This window comes from Mobula birostris, chromosome 14 (genome assembly GCF_030028105.1).
Source record: "Mobula birostris isolate sMobBir1 chromosome 14, sMobBir1.hap1, whole genome shotgun sequence".
Taxonomy (NCBI): Eukaryota; Metazoa; Chordata; class Chondrichthyes; order Myliobatiformes; family Myliobatidae; genus Mobula; species Mobula birostris.
In genome coordinates this window covers 36,540,181-36,565,593 of record NC_092383.1, presented here as the reverse complement: position 1 = coordinate 36,565,593, position 25,413 = coordinate 36,540,181, and the positions used below count along the sequence as shown (strand labels likewise).

The following is a 25,413-nucleotide window of genomic DNA, read 5'->3' as shown; positions in this document are numbered from 1 at the left end:
AGAATTGGACGTCAGCCCGGCGGTGGGCCCCACTCGCACAGACTGCTTTACTCCTTTAAGTTCCGAGAGACCGTCCTGATTCGGCCACGTCAGCCAAGGCCCTGATTGGTGGAGTGCTGCCGGAAGTCACAATGATCAGCTTTTCCGTCGGAAGTGAAGCGATGGACGCGCGCGAAGGACCGGCAGTGGTGGCAGGTAGATGAGGGGTCGGGGGTCCTGAGGGAAGGCGGGGGTAGGTGTCCGGGACTCGGAGGGAAGCTGGGGATAGGACGAGGTAAGACTGTGTATCGGGGGGTGAGAAGAGGCCCGGTTGGGAGGCGCAGCCTGGCGGGCAGTGACAGGAGGGGTTGTTCGGGACTGGGCCTCAGTGATTACGGGAAAAGCGAACCAGCGTCACTTTAAAACCTCACGGTGTCACTTCAAACTGTGTTTCTGACTATTTAACGTAGGTGACTGATTGTTTACGTCCGCACTGGGGGGGGGGGTGGGGGGGTTGGCATTCAGAAAATACATTGCCAACCCTAAAAACAGTAGTGGTTTCTCATCTCCTAGTCTCTTGGACTGCTGGTTAGTTTCCTGTTTGGGAGCGGACCGGCAACGCTCTCCAAAGGTCACTTTACACTGCTGATCCTGATTTTGTAATTATTTGAGGCCCGACAACAAGCCCAAACATGAGAGAGACACTTTCAGGTACGTCATTGTGGTATTAGGGAATTGTATTTTTTACAAGTCAAATTTGTGTGCAAAAAGGTGAGGACCGGGCGTGCACTACTCACGAAATGAGTGTAGGTGGTGAGGATGGATAGGAAACGGGGTGCTTGGGAGAGAGTTGGAGATAATGGAAGCAAATGCTGACAAAGACAAGGGTGAGAGTGAAACAAGAGAGGGAGCCAGCTATGACACCAGAGGGCCTTTCAAGTGGATTATGAAAAATGAGAATTGGAACTCACACTGGTAAAAGTGATGGTGATATGTGAGAAAGGATATCCTTAAGAGCGTTGCTACAATAGTGGGAGTAGTGGAAAGTGGTGAAATAATATTGGATTAGGTGTGATGCAGCTGGAAGTGAAAGTGGATCATGGGAGGAGCTAACAGAAGGAATGGGAGGAGGTTAAGAGGTTGGTGAAAGAGGGGGATGTAGATTTCTATTTTTTTCCCAACGTGGTCTTTTGTGAGAGCTTAGTTTGAGGTTGTCATGTTGATCTAATTTTGGGGACTTGATCCTGCTCTGCCTCTTCCGGTGTAGTTCATTTCCAAGATACAGTTGTCCTGTTGTCATTTTGAATACACTCATCATATTTAAAAGGTGCTAGAGTGAAGGTCTGAGATCACTGTGATAAGAACATAAGAAATAGGAGTAGGCCATCTGGCCCATCGAGCCTGCTCTGCCATTCAATAAGATCATGGCTGATGTGTCCATGGACTCATCTCCACCTACCTGCCTTTTCCTCATAACCCTTAATTCCCTTACCATGCAAAAATCTATCCAACCTTGTCTTAGATATATTTACTGAAGTAGGCTCCACTGCTTCATTGGGCAAAGAATTCCACAGATTCGACATTCTTTGGGAAAATCAGTTTCTCCTCATCTCCGTCCTAAATCTACTCCCCCAAATCTTGAAGCTTTGTCCCCTAGTTCTAGTCTCACCTACCAGTGGAAACAACTTTCTTGTCTCTGACCTTTCATAGTTTTATGTTTCTATGAGATCTTCTCTCATTCTTCTGAATTCCAGCGAGTACAGTCCCAGGCGACTCAATCTCTCATAGTCTCCCTCATCTCTGGAATCAACCTGGTGAACAACCTCTGCACCGTCTTCAAAGCCAGTATATCCTTCCTCAAGTAAGGAGATCAGAACTGCACATAGTACTTCAGGTGCTATCTCACCAGTACATTTGCGGCATAACCTTCCTGCTCTTAAATTCAGTCCCTCTAGCAATGAAGGCCAACGTTCCATTTGCCTCCTTGATAGTCTGCTGCACCTGCAAACCAAGCTTTTGTGATTCATGCACAAACACTCCCAAGTCCCTCTGCAAAGCAACATGCTGCAAATTTTTACTATTTAAATGATAATCTGCTCTTTCATTTTTCCTTCCAAAGTGGATGACCTCACATTTACCGACATTGTACTCCATCTGCTAAACCCTTGCCCACTCATTTAACTTAACTTAACTATATCTCTTTGCAGACTCTCCATATCTTCTGCACAATTTGCTTTTCCACTCGATTTACTATCATCAGCAAACTTAGATTCACAACACTCGGTCCCCTCTTCCAGATCGTTGACGTATATCGTGAACAGTTGCAGGCCCAGCACCAACCCCTGTGGCACACTGCACACCACTGATTGCCAACCAGAGTAACGCCCATGTATCCCAATTCTCTGCTTTCTATTAGTTAACCAATCCTCTATCCATTCTAATACATCACTCCCAACTCTATGCAAACTTATGGATAAGTCTTTTGTATGGCACCTTATCAGACGCCTTCTGGAAATCCAAGTAAATAAGGTCCATCTGTTCCCCTCTATCCACTGCACTCGTTATATCCTCAAAAGAACTCCAGTAAGTTTGTTAAACAGGGCCTGCCTTTGCTGAATCCATGCTGCATCTGCCTGAGGGATCCATTTCTTTCCAGATGCCTCGCTATTTCTTTTTTAATGATAACTTCAAGCATTTTTCCAACTGCAGATATTAAACTAACTAGCCTATAGTTACCTGCCTTTTGCCTACGTACTTTTTTGAACAGTGGCGTGACATTCGCTATCTTCCAATCCGCTGGGACCTACCAAGAGTCCAGAGAATTTTGGTAAAGCCTCTACTATAACTTCTATTTTTTTCAGTACTCTGGGATGCATTCCATCAGGACCAGGGGACTTATCTATCTTCAGACCCACAAGTTTGCTCAGCACTACCTCTTTAGTGATAGCTATTGTATCGAAGTCTTCCCCTCCCATCGCATCCATAACATCTCTCTTTGACATGTTAGCCGAGTCCTCCACCGTGAAGACCGACACAAAATAGTATTCAAAGTGTTGGCCATTTCCTCATTACCCAATATCAATTCCCCTTTCTCGTCCCAAGGGACCTACGTTCACCTTAGCCACCCTTTTCTGCATGATATAATTATAAAAACTTTTACTCTGTTTTTATAATTTGTGCTAGCTTATTTGCATAATCTAGCTTCTCTTTGTGTGATGTACAGTCTGAGAGCTGGAAACTGGTATTAATCTAAATAAATCAATTTTGAATTTTTAAAAATCATACACTTATTATGAAAAGGAAACTGTACAATCTATGTCAGTTCATGGTGGAACAATCTACAGCAATGTGGATTTCTGGGGGATTCTAACTGATTTGATAGGTCTGAACAGTGGCATTGCAATGGTTCCAGGAAAAATATCCTTAAGATGAGCTTTGGCTCTGTGGTGGAAGATATAAACTAGCTTGGGAGGTGGAAGAGAACCTATGGGAGCAAACTGAAGGGCCACACAGAGCTAGTACCTGAAATAACAGGCAGTTTATTAAAAGTGCAGCTCACCAGGAGACCAGTCAAGCCGATCTACCTGATCATGAGCTTGATGCACATTTTTCATTCTCATCAGACATGATTACCAGTAAAACTACATATTGATACCAAAGGTGGTTACAGGAAGACTTGATTAAGTAACAGATATTTTAATCCACAGGTGTAGCAGCAAGTCCAATTTTATATTACAACAATGGTGCTAGATAACATAATTAATGAAATTCCTGAAACTTGAATGTCGTCAATGTTGCATTCCTTGTCTCTACTTCTACGCTTGTCTGCAGCTCCCTGTTCCCACGATAGCACAATCCACATCTCTATTTACTAGTTACTAACTCACACTACTCTTTCCCCTACAACAGAACCTCACTGTTTCAAAAGGGGGACTAGCAACTTTGGATTTTGAGGATAAGTGTTTAGTGAAGGGGCTGGGTAGTTCCGGGTTTAGAAAGCATGAAAAACAACAGCTAGGAGGGAATTCAATAAAATGGTTTGACTATGCTTATTGTAAGAGGTCAAAGAAGATGTACTGAAGAGATGGCTGTATGAGAGTCACTGAAACATGATTTAAAGATGGGCAGAGGCTGCAAGATTTTCTGGTGAGATAGGGAGTGTTTATATGTAGCAATATTGATTAAGGAAATGATTATATCTTGAGGAAAGATGATATGCAGGAAAAATCAACAAACAAGCCGATACCGGTCGAATTGAGGAACAAACAAAGAGGCAACACAAACGTTGAGAGAACTTAGCAGGTCAGGCAGCATCTATGGAGGGACATGAATAGTCAACATTTCAGACTGACACCCTTCAATACTGAAAAGGAAATATGCAGAAGCCAGAATAAAAAAATGAGGGGAGCACAATCTGGCAGGAAATGGGTGAGTCCAGATGATGCGGGTGGGAGAAGCTAGGAGATGATAGATGGAAGAGACAAATGGCTAAAGAAAGAATCTGATTGGAGAAGGCAGTAAACCATATAATGAAAGAAGGAAGTGCAGAACAAGAGGGAGGTGACAGCCAGGCCACGAAGGTGGGGAAGGGAAAGAGAAGGGGTGAGGGGATCACAGCAATGTTGGGGAAAAAAGGAGGGGAAGAAAACAGGGGAGTTTTACTGGAAGTTAGAGAGATCAAACTTAATGCTTTGCGGTTAAAGATTACTAAGGCAGAATATCAGGCATCTTCCCCCTTCTTTCTCAGTCCTGAAGAAGGGTCTCAGCCTGAAACGTTGACTGTTCATTAATTTCCAAAGATGCTGCCGGACCTGAGCTCGTCCAGCATTTTGTGTGTGTTATTTTCGGAATATGAGCTGTTGCTCCTCTAACTTTGCCTGGCCTCAATGTGGCAGAAGAGGAGGTTGCAGATAGACGGTCTATATGGGAATGGAAAGTGGAATTGAAGTGATTGACCACCGGAAGATCCTGGCTGTTGCGCTGGACAGAGCGAAGACACATGATGAAGTGGTTCCCCCAGTTGTCAATGGGTAGTCATGTTCAGCGGAGTGTACCATCGATCCACTAATTGTTTAAATGGGATAGAGGAGCAAATATGTAGACGGATGACTGAGGGGTGCTAGGCAGCAGTAAGTGTTAGAGGAGGAGTGAAATTCTAAAAATATTTGTAATCGGTACATGACAAACCCATTGAAAGAGGCAATGGCAGTAGATTTAGTTTCTGGAATGAACCTGGGTAAGTGGCTGGACTGGCAGTGGGACAGCATTGTGGAGGCAGTGATATCAGTTACTGAACACAAATCAAAGATTGAGAGTAAAAGCACGGATCATGCTCCACTTAAGCTTTCTATTAAAATTCAGGCCAATACACAAAATAATAGACAGTGGCGTTTTAATTCGTTGTTGCTTCAGGACTCGGACTTTGTTAACTTTATGAATGAACAGATTGATCTTTTTTTTACAATTAACTATACAGAGGATATTTCTGTGAACATTCTTTGGGATACTTTTAAAGCTTATATTCGTGGTCAGATTATCTCGTATTCTGCTGCTTTGAGGAAGAAGCTGAAGCAGGAGGAGTTGATAATCGTGGACAAGATTAAGGAAATTGATAAGAAATATGTTATAGCTCCTTCTGAGGAGTTATATAAACAAAGAACTGAACTTCAAATGGAACACAGTTTATTACTTTTGTCCTCGATTGTAAACCAATTAAAGAAAACAAGAAGTGAATTTTATGTACACAGTGACAAAATTGGCAAACTGTTGGCTAATCAACTGAAGTCTAATTATGCTAAATCTCAAATTAATCAGATTTATAACCAAAATGACGACTGATACTTGACCATGTGGGGATTAATCAAACTTTCTGTGATTTTTATTCTTCCTTATATCAATCAGAGTCTCCTCGAGATTCTAAATATATGAATGATTTTTTAGATAATCTAGACTTCCCTGAGATTTCACAGGATATGTCTTCTATGTTAGATACTTCCATTACCACGGATGAGATTAAGAATGTTATTTTCTCTATGAATTTGGGGAAAGCTCCTGGCCCTGATGGGTTTACCGTAGAATTTTATAAATGTTTCGCACCTTTATTAATCTCTTGGCTCTGTAGGGTTTTTGAGGCTTCATTAAAACTTGGTAAACTTCCTGAATCTTTCAATAGAGCGTCAATCTCTCTAATATTAAAGAAGGATAAAGATCCTGCTCAATGTGCATCTTATAGACCAATATCTTTATTAAATGTTGATTCTAAAGTTTTTTCTAAGTTATTAGCAAATAGATTAGAAAAAGTACTTCCTTTTATTATTTCGGAAGACCAAACGGGTTTTATTAAAGGTCGTTACTCATTTTATAACATTCGCACACTGTTAAATATTGTTTATACCCCCTCACAAAATGTTCCTGAGTGTGTTATCTCTTTAGATGCTGAGAAAGCTTTTGATAGAGTAGAATGGCCTTATTTATTTAAGGTGCTTGAAATGTTTAATTTTAGCTCAAAATTTATATCCTGGATTAAATTGTTATATCATTCTCCTGTGGCCTCGGTCCGTACTAACTCTTTAAGCTCACTTTTTTTCCCTCTTTTTCGTGGTACTCGACAAGGGTGTCCTCTTAGTCCTTTATTATTTGATATTGCCTTAGAACCTCTTGCAATTGCCATTCGAGAATCTCCAAATATTACTGGGATAACTCGGGGCTTAAAGTCCCATAAAATATCACTGTATGCTGATGACTTACTTTTATATATTTCTAATCCCCAAAAATCCATCCCTGCTGTTTTAGAGCTATTAGCTCAGGTTATAAATTAAATCTTAGTAAGAGTGAACTTTTCCCGATTAATAAACAACTTCCCTTATATCATAACTTTCCTTTTAAATTGATTAATAATTATTTTTCATATCTTGGGATTAAAATTACTTGTAAATACAAAGATTTATTTAAGATTAACTTTTTACCCTTAATTGAATATATTATTCAACTTTCATCTAAATGGTTTCCTTTATATTTAACTTTGATTGGTCGTATTAATGCAGTAAAGATGTTTTTTTTGCCAACATTTTTATATATATTTCAGGCATTACCAATTTTTGTTCCAAAATCTTTATTTGATAAAGTTGACTCCAAAATTTCTTCATTTATTTGGCAAAATAAAAACCCGAGACTGGGTAAAATACATTTACAGAAAGCTAAGAGAGATGGAGGCTTAGCATTACCTAACTTTAGATTTTATTATTGGGCAATTAATATTCGACATATGAAATTTTGGTTACTTGACCAGGATATACTATCCATTCCTAAATGGGTAGCATTGGAATTACAATCTGTTCAGGGCTATACACTTGGCTCTATTTTAGGTTCCTCGCTTCCTTTTAATTTGAAACGCCTTAAACAAGTGTCTAACCCAATAGTTAAATATACCTTACGTATTTGGTTTCAATTCAGAAAATTTTTTGATCTTAACCAATTTGGGCTAGCGATTCCTATTTTAGGTAACATATTTTTTCCTCCCTCTTTTACGGATCGTGCTTTTCAAATTTGGAAGACTAAGGGTATTTCACGGTTTTTGGATTTATTTTTAGATGGTTCCCTTATGTCTTTTGAACAATTATCTAATAAATATAATTTATCAAGAATACATTTTTTTAGATATCTACAAGTTAGAAATTTCCTAAGTCCCATACTTTCTTCCTTTCCAATGCTTCCTCCTACATACATTTTAGATACTATAATTAACCTTAATCCATGTCAGAAAGGTGCATCGGCTATTATTTATAATATTATTATGAAACTTAGGAAAGCTCCATTTGATAAGATTAGGTCAGATTGGGAACAAGAATTGGGATGTATTATTTCCGTGGATGACTGGGGGCAGATTTTACAATTAATCAATACTTCCTCTATCTGTGCTAAACATTCCCTAATTCAATTTAAAGTTGTTCATAGAGCACATATGTCCAAAGATAAATTAGCTCGCTTTTATTCTCATATTAATCCTTTTTGTGATAGATGTCCGGGGCAGATAGCTTCTTTAACTCATATGTTTTGGTCTTGTCCTACTCTGGAAACTTTTTGGAGAGATATTTTTAATATTATTTCCAAGGTATTGAATATAGATATCTCTCCTCACCCTATTACTGCTATCTTTGGACTACCTAAAATTTCCAGTAATCTCTCTCCTTCAGCCCGTAGAATGATTGCATTTCTTACTTTAATGGCGAAAAGATGTATTTTACAACATTGGAAAGAGCTTAATGCTCCAACTACCTTTTTTTGGTTTTCTCAGACGATATTATGCTTGAATTTGGAGAAAATTAGAAGCAATCTTTATGACTCTTCATTTAAATTTGAACAGACCTGGAGATCTTTTATTCAATATTTTCATTTAATGTAATATATACCCTTGTTTTTTTTTACTGTTTTTAATGGAGGTCGGGATTGAGGATGTGATTTTAAGTTTTTTAACTCTGTTTGGTTTCAAGTTAGCCCATTGCTTTGCTTTGCTTTTAGTTAGTTGCACGGTGGGTTTTTTTTGGGGGGGGGGGTTCCTTTTCTCTATTGATATATATATAAAAATTAGTATACTGTTATGTTACCTTGGTATGTTATGTTTAAATTACATTGTTTGTATTTTTTTGTATTAATATCTCCTGTAATTTTATTATATTCTAACAGTGTATTAGTGCCTATATGGCTTACCTTTTTGTATACTTATTCAATAAAAAGATTTAAAAAGTAAAGAAAGAGAGTAAAAACACACACAAACCTAGACATCAAGGGCAGGGTAAAGTAAATGAAGGTTTTAAGACGTATAAAGAGCTGAACAGTGCAGAACACAGAGTATAGTGGGCGCGGGTGAAATTAACAAGGAAATCAGGAATGCAAAGTAATTACATCATACATTTTTGGTTGCAACAATTCTAGAGGGCTGCTTATAGTTTTGGACAAAAGCAGAAAATGTTGAGGAAAAACTCAATAGGTCAGACAGCATCTGCGGAAAAAGAAATAGTCAACATTTTGGGTGTGTGACCCTTTGTTAGAACCAGGAAAAAGATGGGTTGAGGAGGAACACCTCGTTTTATGTCTACGTAGCCTTCAACTGATGGCATGAATATCAATTTCTCCTTCCGGTATTTTTTTAACCTCCAACTTTCCTCCTCTTCTGTTCCCCACTCTGGCCTCTTGCCACCCCTGGGGTCTCCTCCTCATTCCTTGTCTCCTTCGGTTCATTCTCTTCTCCAGCCCTTTACCTTTCTCACCCATCTGGCTTCACCTACCACCTTGTAGCGAGTCCTCCTTCCCCCACTTCACCTTGTAATTCCAGCTTCTTTCCCTTTCCTTTCCAGTCTTGATGAAGGGTCTTGGTCCGAAACATTGACTGTTAATAAATTTCCATAGCTTCTGCCTGACCTGCTGAGTTTCTCCAGCATCTTGTGTGTGTTGCCCGTGGTTTCCAGCATCTGCAGAATCTCTTGTGTTTATTAATTGACTCCCATTTCGATGGATGCCCACCCTGAAGAAGTTTAAATTTTCATCCCTCTGTCACTGCTTCTCCTCTGTGATTTCTACTATTCCCTGAATCTTCAACCATGTACTCACCCAGACCTGCTACCATAGCCACATACATTTCCTTCCTGGGAACTTGTCTTCACTGCCATGTTGTTCCACATGGCCTGCAGCTCAGTTTTCTGTCCCCTCAGCTTGAAGATCAAAGGTATCTACATTCGATTCACTGCTTCTCTGCCAATTCTTCCTCCAAATTCTACGCACAACCCTCTCCTGTCTCAGTCTCTGCCACAGCTCCAGATCTCTCCCTCCTCTGCCTGCCATGATCCACTCTGACATTTCGTCCTTTGCTAGATCCATGTCTTCAGCCATCAGGTCTTCATTTTCCTCGCATCTAGGAAGGATCAGAGAACCTAGGAGAGCCAGAAGGGGCCATGAGAAGGCCTTGGCGGGCAGGATTAAGGAAAACCCCAAGGCATTCTACAAGTATGTGAAGAGCAAGAGGATAAGACGTGAAAGAATAGGACCTATCAAGTGTGACAGTGGGAAAGTGGGTATGGAACCGGAGGAAATAGCAGAGGTACTTAATGAATACTTTACTTCAGTATTTACTATGGAAAAGATTCTTGGTGATTGTAGTGATAACTTGCAGCAAACTGAAAAGCTTGAGCATATAGATATTAAGAAAGAGCTTTTGGAAAGCATCAAGTTGGATAAGTTGTTGGGACTGGATGAGGTGTACCTTAGGCTACTGTGGGAGGCGAGGGAGGAGATTGCTGAGCCTCTGGTAATGATCTTTGCGTCATCAATGAGGACGGGAGAGGTTCCGGAGGATTGGAGGGTTGCAGATGTTGTTCCCTTATTCAAGAAAGGGAGTAGAGATAGCCCAGGAAATTGTAGACCAGTGAGCCTTACTTCAGTGGTTGGTAAGTTGATGGAGAGGATCCTGAGAGGCAGGATTTATGAACATTTGGAGAGATATAATATGATTAGGAATAGTCAGCATGGCTTTGTCAAGGGCAGGTCGTGCCTTACGAGCCCGATTGAATTTTATGAGGATGTGACTAAACACATTGATGAAGGAAGAGCAGTAGGTGTAGTGTATATGGATTTCAGCAAGACATTTGATAAGGTACCCCATGCAAGGCTTATTGAGAAAGTAAGGAGGCAAGGGATCCAAGGGGACATTGCTTTGTGGATCCAGAACTGGCTTGCCCACAGAAAGCAAAGAGTGGTTGTAGGCAGGTCATATTCTGCATGGAGGTCGGTGGCCAGTGGTGTGCCTCAGGGATCTGTTCTGGGACCCTGAAGGCTGATTTATACTTGTGCGTCAAATGTATGCTGTAGGTATGGCGTCGCCGCATACTGTACGCCGAACCCTACGCCGTAGCCTAACGCGCACCTCTCCCAAAATGTAACTACGCATTGCTGTGACGCAGACCAAAACAACTGTGATTGGTCCGCTTGGTAGCATCGCATTTCCTCCTACACTGCAATAGCTTCCCATTGGGCAACTGAAGGGCAGGGAAGGAACTCTGGCTGCAATGCTTTCCATAAGGCTTTACAGACCTCCAAAATTATGGTCGACCCTGTGCTTGATGCCAGTTTGTAGCTATCTGCTACAGCCTGTTGACTTCCACCTGAAGCCAAAACTCGAATGGTGATTGCCAGTCTCTGAGTATACTGTGCGTACACTGATGCGAAATAAATAGTTGGAGACAATGAACCAAATCGTCAAATCTACCTGCCGACATCGGAAAATTTTTGAAATGCATTTCCTCATCCATCTCTGTCAGTGGGCGTGCAAGCACAGAAAATTCACCCTCCTTCAGTTTCAGTCGCCATTGTTTGAAGTTTGAGTTTCTTTGTGTTGAGTTTAGAAACCCCAATCACCAACTAGCGTTTTGGTGGTGAATTGCAGAGCGACGCAGACACACCAACACACAAGTATAAATGCTCACAATGGCGTAGCCCACTTGCGTAGGCTACGGTGTAAGCTAGTACACCCAAGTATAAATCAGCCTTTACTCTTCGTGATTTTTATAAATGACCTGGATGGGGAAGTGGAGGGATGGGTTAGAAAGTTTGCTGATGACACAGAGGTTGGGGGTGTTATCGATAGTGTAGAGGGCTGTCAGAGGTTACAGTGATAGGATGCAAAACTGGGCTGAGAAGTGGCAGATGGATTTCAACCCAGATACGTGTGATGTGGTTCATTTTGGTAGGTCAAATATGATGGCAGATTATAGTATTAATGGTAAGACTCTTGGCAGTGTGGAGGATCAGAGGGATCTTGGGGTCCAAGTCCATAGGACACTCAAAGCTGCTGCGCAGGTTGACTCTGTGGTTAAGAAGGCATACGGTGTACTGGCCTTCATCAATCATGGAATTGAATTTAGGAGTCGAGAGGTAATGTTGCAGCTATATAGGACCCTGGTCAGACCCCACTTGGATTACTGTGCTCAGTTCTGGTTGCCTGTATACAAGAAGGATGTGGAAACCATAGAAAGGGTGCAGAGGAGATTTACAAAGATGTTGCCTAGATCGGGGAGCATGCCTTATGAAAACAGGTTGAGTGAACTCGGCCTCTTCTCCTTGGAGCGACAGAGGATGAGAGGTGACCTGATAGAGGTGTATAAGATGATGAGAGGCATTGATCATTTGGATAGTCAGAGGCTTTTTCCCAGGGCTGAAATGTGTGCCACAAGAGGGCACAGGTTTAAGGTGCTTGGAAGTAGGTACAGAGGAGATGTCAGGGGTAAGTTTTTTATGCAGAGAGTGGTGGGTGCGTGGAATGGGCTGCCGGCGGCAGTGGAGGCGGAAACCTGGATGGCTACATGGAGCTTAGAAAGATAGAGGGCTATGGGTAAAGCCTAGGTAGTTCTAAGGTAGGGACATGTTTGGCATAGCTTTGTGGGCCAAAGGGCCTGTATTGTGCTGTATGTTTTCTATGTTTCTATTTCTGGGACACAATATCCTCAGATCTGAAAAAGCAACCATTTACCACCACTTTCTGTTTGGCTTTGGGCCATTTCCCATCCTTGCAATATGTGACTGTTCCTTTAATTCCATTGGACTAATCAGCACTCCGAAAATTCATGTACTTGACATCATCTGCGTTCCCTTCAGCCTTTTCAGTTACTTCCTCAAAAGCATCCTGTCACTCTCCATTTTGCCCCAAGACAAGATGGGCACCATCACCTATGATGCCAAGTAGGAGAATGTACCTGTTTTCATTCTAAGTTCACCTGCTGGAGTTTGGGACAAGACCCACCAGAAATTCCCCAGCCTCCAGCTGCCCATGGGCCTGGAAAAATGACCCGAGGTGCTGGATTTTAACCGTCTGGAGACAGAAACCGTGTCTAGTGAGTGGGCTCAATGCTAGCTTCATGTTTACCGCTTTCCTGTGTGAGCAAAGTGCCAGCAATAGTTTCTGTTTGCCTTTCAGTGACACATGTGCTGCACGTCCTTTCGGAATATGGCTGGTACATCTTCTTCAGCTGCGTTGCTGGCTACTTCATCCTCCAGAGAATCGGTTCGATGTTGCAGTTGAAGAGCCGCCAGCAGGCACGGCCTTCAGAGGCTGAACTCGGTACGGTTTGTCATTTTACAACGTCCAGTGTAATTGATATTTTTTTCTTTAACTGAGAAGCTGGGTTTAAACATTGACATAATGAGCTGAATGGCCTCCTGTACCAAGTGCTTTAATTGTGCAAACTTCAAAGAAACAAGCATTGGAAAAATAATTATTGGGACTGAAAGGTAATAAATCCTGAGGAGCTATCTACCTCCATCCTTGGATTTTGGCTCAGCCGTCACACTCTCTGTCTTTCTCAAGATGGTAGGGAGAGTTTGCTGCTGATTCTCAAGTTGAAGGACCTCAGAATTTAAAAGTGACCGTGGCAGACTGTAACATGGTAACAATGACTGCTAGTCTCCCTGTGAAATGGTGACCTCTCTCTGTCCCTTGTTAGTGCATGAGTGAGTGAGAGAGTCTGACTGACTGTCTGTGGTGTGTCAAACAGTCAGGTAAACAATAGTTTTTGTTGACAGCAGATCATGGTCCCTCTTTGGGCACCTTGCTGTTTCTTCATGGGTGGTGGGTGCTGATGCCTTTTGCTGAAAGGGCGGGGGTTGATACTTTGCTGCTTGCACAAGGGAAGGGAGAGAGGGGGGCTTTGGGGTTCTAACGTTCTTGTTTCATTCATTCTTTAGGGGTTCTGTTTTTCATGGATGTCTGCAAAGACTAAGTATTTCAAGCTGTACACTGTATACATTCTCTGACAGTAAATGGAACCATTTGAAGCACAGAGAACAATAGATTTCAGCATTCCATTAATAAGAGATATTGTGAGGTGACAGGGTACTGGTGTTGTGCTGGATGATCAGGCCGGGGCTTGCTGAAATGTGGAGCAGGCTCATGGAGCCAAATGGTCTCCTCCATTTTCTCTGTTTACAATGTTCTTTTACTGGAAACACAAGGATTAAGTTATGGAGATTGGTTGCACACGTTATTTAATATATTGGTAAGATAATGAGAGACACCATAGATAAGTAGAGAGAAAGAGAGACCAGGACTAGGGGCCAGTGGGGTTTAAGGTCAGATTGTACCTGCAGTAAGTAACTTCCACCCACAGAAGATAACCTGTGTCAGTCTATCGTCTGTTAAAATCCACTTCAGGATCAGATTTAATATCACTGGTATATGTCATGAAATTTGTTGTCTTTGCGGCAGCAGTACAATGTAATACATAATAGAAAAAACATGAATTACATTAAGAATACTTACATTCAATAAATAAGTAGTGCAAAAATAAAAAAGTAGTAAGTTAGTGTTCATGGGTTCAATGTCCATTCAGAAATCGGATGGTGGAGGGGAAGAAGCTGTTCCTAAATCATTGAGTGTGTGCCTTCAGGCTTCTGTACCTCCTTCCTGATGGTGGCAATGTGAACAGGGCATGACCTGGGTGATGGGGGTCCTTAATGATGGACGACGTCTTTTTGAAGCATCACTCCTTGAAGATGTCCTGGATACTACGGAGGCTAGTGCTCACATTGGAATTGACTAAGTTCACAACTCTCTGCCACTTATTTCAATCTTGTGCAGTAGTTCTCCCCTCCTCCCCCCCATACCAGTCAGTGATGCAGCCAGTTAGAATGCTCTTCACAGTACTTCTGTAAAAACTTGCGAGTGTCTTCAGTGACTTACCAAATCTGCTCAAACTCCTAATGACATGTAGCCGCTGTTGTGCCTTCTGGGCCCAGGATAGATTCTCAGAGATATTGACATCCAGGAACTTGAAGTTGCTCACTCTTTCCCCTATGAGGACTGGTGTGTGTTCCCTTGTCTTATACTTTCTGAAATCCACAATCAGTTTTTTTAGTCTCCCCACATCTGTGAGGTGCACCGATGTTGATTGTTAGCAAAGTGGAGTTGTTATTTTGGATCCGCACAGATTGTGATCTTCTGGTTAGGAAGCTGAGGATCCAGTTGCAGAGAGAGGTACAGAGTCCCAGGTTGTGGAGCTTTTCAGTCAGAACTGAAGTGTAGTGATGTGGTGTAATCACTTTAATGTTTTCCCAGATTTGGGTTCTATAATTCTCTTTTATGACCATCTTCAGCTTGCCCCAACTTCTCCAAAAGGCACTAGAAATCTGATGGATCTATTTCCCTCTGCTTGCTGACCTCTGTTGACTTCCGATCAGCAGGACCCATTTCTTAATATTTTGCATTTGGATTCTCATGTAATTGCTTTTCTCACTAGTCCCGCACAGCTGCCTGGCAGTCCTGTACACAACCGAGTGAAACCTAGTGAGGTGGACAATCCAGTGACAAAGGTATGGCACAGAAGGGCTCACACAGTCTGGTGTTCATCTGCATAGCCTTTCCCTTTATATCCATTAAAATCTATTTTTACAATCATACCAGGGGAAGTGATCTAAATCCTAATCACCTTGAAAAGAATTGCATATTCTGCTGCATCTCTTTTGTAGTGCCAGGAATTTGAACACCTGAAGCTGGAATGCATTTATATTTGAGAAGTAACTAGCTCCATTTCCTAACTGGTTGTAATGTAGGTGTAACCACCTATTGCATTGCTGGTTATAATGTAGGGTGTACCTGGCCTGTCCATAGCTGGTCATAATGTAATTGTAACTGGCCATTCCATAGTGGGTTGTGGTGTAGGTAGAATGCATTTAAATCAACCCGGAGCAAGGATTTTGATGAAAGATTAAATCAGGATAATAATGGGAGAGCTTCTGGCAGAGAAGAAATATATATAAATAATAGAATAAAAAAAATTGGGGATGAAATTTGTGGTGTAGTCTCTACTGTGTATTTCAGGTTCAGGAAGTGAGAAATATTAGCAAAATAAACCATAACTGGTTTGGAAGGATGTTTTGTTATCAAAATAAACGAGAAAAGCAAACAAAAGACAAAAGAAGCCTGGAATGACGCTGTATGCCCCTGGAGATTCTGCATTATTGTCTAATGCTGACAGTAGCTTATTCCCACAAACTGGCTTTATAACAGTTATCTGAAAAAGTTCTGCACGTTGTTGTAACTTGTTGTTTCTGAGACTTTCTAATCTTATTTGAAGTGTTTTTGGAATAATTTTGCATTTGAATTATTTTTCAATTATAGTTTGTATTTCTTGCTGGGGGGTTTATTAATCTCACAGTGTGCCTACATGTACGTGTAGATGACAATAAACTTGACGTTACTTTCACACCTCACAGATGTGGCAGAGAACTCAGTAACTTGTTGTCTTAAAAATGTAGTAAGGTTTTGCTGGTTGAATGATTTAAGATTTGTATTAATTAATAATACAATGCATTCATGGGTATCATTTAATCTATTTTTTCATGTATCAGATACAAGCTATTCCTATGTAAAACCATTAATGCTTTCAGGAAAAACAACATTGGGAACAGGTTACTCATTAGAGTTAGTTTTTTTTGAATAAAGATGTTTCCACAATTCTATTAAATCAATTTATTCTCTTTATCCCAGAACCATCATTAATTGTGAGGCGACAGGAAGCAATGGAGGCTGCCCGTCTTAGAATGCAGCAAGAACTGGATGCCCAAGCTGCAAAATACAAAGAGAAACAGAAAGAAGTAAGGGCACATCAAATTAGTTGGTGCTGGTGATAAAGTCAAAGGTCTATGCAAACAAGATTTGAACCTCTGTACATACAACACAACCTTCAAATTCAGTAATGATACAATGGCAAGTGAGCTGGCAAGTGAGCTATAAACCAATTGAAAATGAGGAATATTTTTAAATGCTTCATTTGTATTCTTAAATCTACTCTGTCAAAGGCTGGTAGAAGATTCAAAGACAATTAGTTAAATATTTGTAAAAGGAGAAATGTGTGATGTTGGGAGGCAGTGAAGGCATGATGGCTGACTGTTATATTGGAGCTATAGCCTCTGAAAACAGCAAGGAGAACTGATGGCATCTGTTTGGTGGAACGCTGAGTTCCTGAGAGTCCATGCTTGGAGTATGGAAGATGTTATTTAATTCGGATAATTCTGAGGCAGTGCTTTTTTTTGTAAAGGTAAAGGAAAACGAAAACTAAGAGCTAACAGTTAAGTTTATGAGTGAACATGTGCAGGGATTTTGCACTAAGACAAAATTCATTAGATAGATTGCTGCACCAGGGGTTGCAGATTCTGCTCTGGGGCAGTGAATGCTTTGATGTTATCATTTCTTATTTTATTGCAGATTGAAGAAGAGAAAAGGAGAGAGAAAATCAAAGCATGGGAAAATATGCAAGAAGGAAAGAGCTCCTCGAAGAAAGCAAACCTGAATCCTGTAACATGATTGTGTTCTCTTTTGCAATTTACAATTTTAAATATTTATAATTTTTGCTGTCATACCTTTCTTAGTGGTGCATTACAGGACTAATTGGTTGTTTTGTCCTTGTTTAACATCAGGAGCCAGAATCCAACATACAGAGACCAACAAAGCCTAAATCTGACAAAAAGCCCTTGAGAGGAGGTGAGTGAATGTTCACGATCATCAGGTATTCACTAATGTGGAGTTGTGTTTCAGGAACCACAAGGGCAGAAATGCTTATGGACAATGAATATTTTAAATTCACCACTTGTTCACTGCTTTGGACAAAATACTGACAGGACATCTGTGTTAAGTTTTGTCAGAGTTCATTTATAGCTCTGGATTACCTGGAGCAGTCCGAGTTCAACAGGATTTGGGAGAATAGCTATGACCTGAGTTCATAATCTGTGTCACTTTGGTTATGGTCTGATTCTTTAACTGAAGTGCATTTTTCTTGCAATTGATAGTAGTTAACAGATACGAACAGTGCAGGGCACACTTAGAGCTACTACCTCACTGTTCCAGTGACCCAGATACAATATTGACCTCCAGTGCTCTGGTTTCTTCCTGTATCTCTAAGATGTGTGGGTCAGCTATTGAGAATTGCTTACTTGTGTGTAGGTGAGGTTCCTTAAGGTTTTTATAGCCGGGGAGGCAGAGAGGATAAGCTCCCGCTACCTGTTTTTAAAAACTCCCAATGGTGTGCGTTTCAAATAGCCTCTGACAACCAAGTCCAGCTCCTGGCCTTCGCGTGTGGCTCAGCTATGGAGCCCAGTGGAACTCTTTCTACTGGCAGGAGAAGTGAGCTAAGGTGGGTTATTGGCACCATAAGAGCAGTTGCTTCAGGCAGATGGGCCTTGGTTGTCAGCTTGTCTTGGAGAAGGAAAACTGTTCTCAAACCTGCGCTGCCTTGCGGATATCCCCACTCATGCGGAAGGGTTCAGGAGTAAAAGCCCAAGGAAGAATCCGGAGCTGGAGTTCCTAAGGCAGTCTTACATTGAGTTCAACGCTGAATGGCAATTCCTGCAACAGCGCTGATTCCAAACTGTATCGATCTCTGCCGTTGCTGGGGATTCATCCACAGTGTGGAGAAGGGGCAACAGCTTGCTCTCCGTATTGTATTGCCATGCAGACAGCTGGGACAGATCATCCAAGGTCAACCGCGACCTACAGGTGAGTGCTGTAATCTCAGGAGAGCAGCTGGGAATGTGGGAAAAGTAAAGTGGGACGAGTGTAGGGTTAGTATAAATGTATGCTTGATGATTGTCATGGATTCAGCAGGCTGTTGGGCCTGTTTCCTCACCTGGCTCTCTGCATAAACTGGTGGCTTAATAGGATCTATTGTCTCTTGTGCTGAAACATTTTAGGTTTTGGAGCTCAAATATTAATAAGAACTACTGTAATGTCAGACTGCATAGTTTTTTTTCCATATTCTGTACAGCCCACTGCATCCTCTCACCTGTACCATGTGGAATTTACTGTGTCTAATTCTTCCTTTCACTGTTTACTCATGATCCAAGGAATATTGTAACTTCTTTTCCTCCTTTTATACACATTTAGTACCAATATTTCTGCAGTTCCACCATTCAGATATTTAATTCTTTAAACATAAATCGCTTTTCTGCTATGGAAAGTCAAAGAGAGCTCCATGCTGTCCTGCTCTGTTTTTCCCTGGCCTCTATTGAATCTGAGAATGTACTGACCTCCATCAATTCTGTAAATAAGCACAGGCTGCAAGCCTGGAATATAGTTTATCTTCTCCTGGCCAGAATTAACTTTCCCCGGGGTCTGTTCTCCTGCTGCTGATACTTCAGGTGATATACACTTTGTGAAGGGTATTGAAGTCCACCACCTTTCTATTTTGAGCCCTGCTACCCTTAATATTACCTCCATTTGGTGTTCATCACAGATTCATTAGCTGAGGCAGAATTTTGGTGTTTCCCTGGCAACCCAGTACTATGAGAGTACATTAGATCTCATCAGCTATTAGTGGTAACAGTGTTTTATGCAGTGCAATAATCTCTTTTGGACACTATCTGTGCATTTGTCCACTCCTTAGCCTTTGCCACCTTTCCCCGCCCAAGATCCATTCATCCCCACGTAATTCAGCTTTCCTCAACATTCATCTCCCCTCATATTTTTCTGTTGTTTTTTTTTTCAGGTTTTAATCCTCTGACAGGGGACGGTGGAGGTTCGTGTTCGTGGAGACCAAGTCACAGAGGGCCATCTGCTGGGGCATGAGGTTAAAGATGGGTCAGTGCCCTTCGCGCAGTTGGCACTGACCACGTTTGGAGAATCACTATCCTCTTACCCAAGCTTGTCAATTTCATTCATTTTATTCTGCTAGGATTAGTTTCAATTTGCTGTTTGACAGACCTCAATTTTACACTCACTTTTTAATGTGCAAGGCGGTGTTCGCTCAACTGAAACTTTATGAATTGACAGCTATGAATGATGTTATCCTTGTAAATGGCATTTGTGCCAATGAGGATCTCTGAAAATGGGCAAGGGTATAGTGGCATTAAGACATCATGTTAAATGAACATCTTTGGTTTTGAAGTATCAGCATAAAGAATTAAATTTATTTTGTTTTTAGCCCATGATTAAAAGTATTAACTATGGGATTCCAAATATTTATTGTGATATGTTAAATATGTTTGCTCTGTGGCTTTGATGACCAGGCAAATGAAAAAAAGACTGATACAGTGTGCATATGTATCTGCATATTTCAGTTACTACTTGTCTGTCTCTCTACCCATGTATGTGTTTATGCTCGTGTATAAATGGCTTGTGTAGATACATGTGTTATTGTAGATAATTCTGTGGAAACTTGGAAGAGTTTCTATAGCGATGTTTGTGCATTTCTGTAGATTAGTGCGTGTGTTTGAATAGATCCTTGTACATAATTCCTACAGAATGTTGTTTCTGTATATGGACGTGCATTACTGCTTTTGTTAAAATGCCTCTAAAATAGTATGCCTGCTTTTCCATAAACGTGTGCATGTTTTTGTTTTTGAGCACATGGAGATGTAGTTTTTTTAGAGTTTGATGTGCTTCAGCAGCATTGTGGGGATGGATATTTTAGGCTTGAGTGCATCTGTAGACCCGCCAGATTAACGTAGGATCAGTGGAAATGGGTGGTTGCTGTTCGATGCAGACTTGTTGGCAAAAGAGCCTGTTTCCATATTTTAACTATGACTGTATGATTCTGCAGATTTGTGTATCTATTTCTGTAGTTTATGTGGGCAGTGCTTTCTATAGAGATGTGTGGCCACAGCTAAACCTGTGCATTTTGTGTTGGCTTTATTGAATATATACATATGCATTTCTGAAGATTGTTGTGCATGCATAATTGTGCAAATCTGTGTTTGGGGAGGATTTGGTAGGAACATGTGTGTTTGTGTTCCTCTAGGTAGATGCCTGTTTTCATGGGGTCAGATGTGAGTGCTTCTGAAACACTGCAGATGTTTCTGTAGACGTGGGTGCTGCTCTGCTTTTGTGTGCATTGGCAGTTCTGAGTGTGTACTTCAGTGGTTCTGTGTGGTTCCTGAGGTTTGAGTGTACGTGGGTGTGTATGGATCTTCGGATGCTTTTTGTAGATTTGTGTGTGTTCAATTTCTATAAACTTGTCTGTTTTAGTAAATGGAAATTTCTGTAGCTTTGAGTGTATATATTTATCATTCATATCTCTAGACTGGTGAATGGATGTTTCTGCAGATCTAACTAACTTGCCTTTAATTGACATAACATTTCTGTAAATCTAAGTAACTTCACATGCATGCCTATGTAGAAATTTGATCATCACTCTGTAGAATTGTATGTACTTTATTTATCTGAATACCCATGTGTGAATGTACACCTAGGCACTTGTACAGATGCATGATATGCATCTCCTTGTGGGCGGGCTTTTTCATAGTTATAAAAATGATTGAATGTAATTGTGTTAATCCTTATTTGGGCTTGATTCTGCAGATCCAATTATGTGAACCTCATAGTAATTGCTACACTATATTGCTGTTGTGTGTGTGTGTCTATAGGTCGCTGAGTGTTTCTGAAAGAAATTAGGGCTTCTGTGGATTTGTGTGTTTTAAATTTCTGAGAGTCCATGTATGTCTTTACATTTGTGCAGATGTTTCTGTAATAAAAATTGGGAAAAATGCTACAAAATTTCTAACAGGCTGAGCAGCATGGGTAGGGAGAGAAATTGAATTAGTATATGTTTCTGTACTGTGTTTCCAAGTATATGTGCATGTATTTCTGAAAATTTGTGCAGATCCATATGCCAGTGTCTCTGTACTTCAGTAAGTGTATGTTTTGTTCTGCAGGTCCAAGTGTTTATTAAGATCCTGGGTATGTTTATTTCTGTAGATACTTGTAATACCTGCTCAGCAGATTGTCAACACCCACTTCCACCCTCCAGCTTAATTGATTGGAGGCTTAATTAGTGGTTTTCAGAATTACATAAAGTTTTGAGAGGATAAATTGTTTATTGTACTGATAATGAAGGAGAGAGGCTGAAGATCATCATTGGAAGGACATACCGGTAATTTGGAGGTGTTCTCTTCAAATAGATATATAAGACGAGATTTATTTATGATGTAGGTGATTGAGGGAGTGGTTGTTGTAGAAATTATATTAAATTAGATGAACATTTGAAGAGTTAGATAACTGTATGAAATTAGTTTGGGTTTGTTGCAGCAAAGAATCAGCAGTGACTCAAATGACTAAATGGTTTCGTGGTTTATAAACATGACTGATCAGAGGTACAATTATGAATAAATAATTGAATATGGCTTAAACTGTTCAGTGCATACTTTTTAAATACATAATTGATGGATCCTTTGTTACAGTAATGAAGATCTCAATTTAGCAAAGCCAGAAAATGCTGGACACAATTTTTAAGGTGGCACTTGTGTTGATGTTTCATGTCAAAGATCTTTTGTTGACACTGGGAAAGAGAAAACAAGTTAGTTTTAAGTTGCTGACAAGGTGGAGGGGGGAGTGGGTGGGGGGATGATAAGGACATTGAGTCATCGAGTACTACAACGTAGAAACAAACCCTATGGCCCAACTAGTCTGTTTGATGAGGTGAGACTAGAGGATTGTCAAGTTGCAGAGCTCTTTTTGATCATCTGGATTAACTTTGCACCGATTCCTGCCTAATTTTCTGAGTGTTTCCAGGGTTTTCTGTTTTCACACGAGATTTCTAACATCTGCAGCATTTTTTTTCCCCACTTGTGTTTGCTCTGGCAACTGCACAACTCGTACTTACACTATCTAGCTGTAAAACACTCGAATTAGTCATGGCTGCAAATGTTTGGAATAATTATCCTACTCGCATGAAAATTAAGGGGTACTTCAAATTTTCATGAGATCAAAATGTGCAATCTTCCTTTTTTGGGCTTTATCAAATGGAAACAGGGTCTTTGGTGCATTGCATTCACACTAGCCATCAGGTACTCCTCTTACAATTCCCATCAACTATCCCAACCCATTTCTCCTTCAACTAACATTGAGGGCAATTTATGGTGGCTTACTAAACCATCAGCCAGCTTATCGTTAAGATGTTTGGGAATACTTCAGCACCCAGTGGAAACCCATGCACCAGAAATCAAGTTTCAACCGTTGTCACCATCCCTTTGATCAAAGTAATGGTAATAAAAAGAAGCCTCTACTGCTGAGGTTCCCAATTTTTTTTTATGCCATGAGCCCCTACCATTAACCGAGGGCTCCATGGACACCAGGTTGGGAACCCCTGTCCTTTGGGAGAAAAACTGTTATCTTTGAGTTGCTTTGCACCTTAGAGTGAAACTGGCTGATGCAACGTTCAGTGACAACATTAGATGCACCACTGCATTTTTGCGACTGTTACAGCTTAAAACAAAATAAAGATATGTTATATATTCCCTCCCTATTTCCTATGGATTTTTTTTGCTTCACTTTTAACCCTCAACTAGAAAAAGAAAACTAATAGCACTATCCAACACCAATTAAGATTTTTCTGCATTCAAGCCATGTTTTCTTTCTCTTTACACACTACTAGGAATCTGGGCAGAGGAGGAGAAAAATGGTGCTGGGACCAATATGTTCTGAGCCATGATCATACTATACGATGGAGCATACTGAAGGAATATACTCCTCACTCTTTTATCTTTATTAACTGAAACAGGCCTCGATCTTTGCATGTAACACACAAGGTGCTGGACAAACTTCGTAGGTCAGGCAGCTTTGATGGAGGATGGGCAGTCAATGTTTTGGGTCAAAATGATGAAACACTGACCATTCATTTTTCAGCATAGATGCTGCCTGACCTGTTGAGTTCCTGAAACATTTGGGTGTTGCTCCAGATTCCAACATCTGCAGTCTCTTGTGTCATAATTTTATATGGTGCTCAATGGAAAATGAGCTTTCCCACTTGTCAAAATAATATCTGAACCACAGGCACAACAAAGTGAAAAGATTCAGCAAAGTTGAACTAAGATCACTGTGAAGTTTGGAGTAAAAGTAAATATTAATAAAGCACAAAAGGATCTCCGAGCACTACAGATAAATAATTTTAAACAATGATTAATTTCAGAAATCATAAATTAGCTGCACCATGGTCATATTTGAGATCCTATAAGCAAAATAAAATCCAAAAAAACGCAGAACTTGAGTTTGAGATGCTTAATCTAGAACCAGAAGCCAAAACATTTAATGCAAGTTATAGTCTGAAGTAGATTGTATTGCTAAAATGACACAGCTTAATTTAGTTAACTTCTAACCTATTTATTTGCGTTCTACTTCTGTTTTGTCCTGCACACTGAGGTTACCACTTCATCTGAACTAAAATCTGGTATTGGCCATTACACATGGGCTCCAAACTCCTAAAATCAATAAAATCCTCAAGTGATTTGCCACTGAAAGACGAAGATCTGTTGCTCAGCTAGAGAATCACCACCTTGAATATTTGGGATAAGGATAGGAAATGTTTGGAATACTCAGCAGGTCGGGGTGGGGGGGGGCGTAGATGGAGATAGAGAGATGAAGTGAATGTTTCAGGTCAATGGCTTTTCGTGTTGGGGCTTTGGTTACAGCAAAAAGTGTGGTGTGAGAGAAGTTGACATTAAGAAAGTCAGGTATTGCAGGTCTACTCCAGCGAGCTGCTTGTTGGCAGAGGAGCTAGACTTAGTGCGGACGGTGTTACCACTTGCTACAGGAATTCATCAGAGTTGATGCAAAAAGGCAGTCTGCAGTCTAACAGCAAGTGATTGCCTTGTACGTTTCTCTTGTGATCGCAAGACCCTGTTGGACATTGATAATGTAAAATGTCGCAAGTCCTTCTCCCGTGTTTATTTGCAAGACAGATGGTGGGGGAAGCCACGCGGCCTCAGTTGTACTGAGGACTAGGCCTGAAGTCGCGGGCTTACCTGTTGCAGCTGTCCAAGAAAGGAGACTTTGGAGGAGTTGTAGCACAGTGTCCATGGTGGGTTGGGGGCTGCCCCCTTCCTTCAGTGCTTCCCTCCAGAGTTCGATCAGTGGAATGAAGCTAGATTGAGTGTGTGCCTACGTTCATATGCGGACTGCTGAGAACTGCTTGTTCTTGCTGTTAACACCCATGAACCATCAATTTACAGGACATGTCACTTTTTATGTGACTGTATGTTTACTGCTATCTTCTATGTACTATATGTGCCTTGTGCTGTGTATGACTTGGTACTGTGTTTTGCTCCTTGAGCCCTGAGGAACATTGATTCATTTGGTTGTATTCATGGATATTCATGTATGGTCGATGATAATTAAACTGGAATTTAAGCTTGAATTCGATTTCCCATTACCTGTGTGATCACAATGCAGGTAAACGTGCAGGCTACACAATGCAATATTGTTCAGGTTCAGTCAGGTAGATGCCATGGCCAAGAAAGTACCTGAGTGCCGTGACATCCCCAGGAAGCTAAAGAAATTCAGCATGTCCCCAATGATTCTTCCCAGTTTTCATAACCGAACCATAGAAAGCATCACAGTTTGGTATGGCAACTGCTCCGCCCAAGACAGTAAGAAACTGTATTCAGCACATCACAAACACCAATCTCCCT

General features: G+C 40.9%; 1 protein-coding gene across 2 annotated transcripts; it reads left to right on the top strand.

Moving 5' to 3' along the window:
• Positions 1-127: 127 nt before the first annotated feature.
• On the top strand, positions 128-25,139 carry selenos (selenoprotein S). 2 transcript variants are annotated; one of them, XM_072278378.1, is made up of 6 exons: positions 128-195; positions 12,941-13,084; positions 16,508-16,614; positions 17,225-17,314; positions 17,437-17,500; positions 19,500-25,139. In XM_072278378.1, the coding sequence occupies exons 1-6, from the start codon at positions 132-134 to the stop codon at positions 19,577-19,579; spliced, it is 549 nt and encodes a 182-aa protein (XP_072134479.1). In that variant the 5' UTR covers positions 128-131; the 3' UTR covers positions 19,580-25,139. The 2 variants fall into 2 exon arrangements, with proteins under 2 accessions (XP_072134479.1, XP_072134480.1); XM_072278379.1 differs by lacking the exon at positions 128-195 and adding an exon at positions 601-690.
• Positions 25,140-25,413: the final 274 nt, after the last annotated feature.

What these genes read in the sequence shown, in the direction of transcription:
- selenos (XM_072278378.1), top strand. Translation starts at nt 132, where the DNA reads ATGATCAGCTTTTCCGTCGGAAGTGAAGCGATGGACGCGCGCGAAGGA. An exon ending in GCCTTCAGAGGCTGAACTCG is followed by an intron (nt 13,085 to 16,507) that starts GTACGGTTTGTC and finishes TCTTTATCCCAG; the next exon opens with AACCATCATTAATTGTGAGG. An exon ending in ACAAAGAGAAACAGAAAGAA is followed by an intron (nt 16,615 to 17,224) that starts GTAAGGGCACAT and finishes ATTTTATTGCAG; the next exon opens with ATTGAAGAAGAGAAAAGGAG.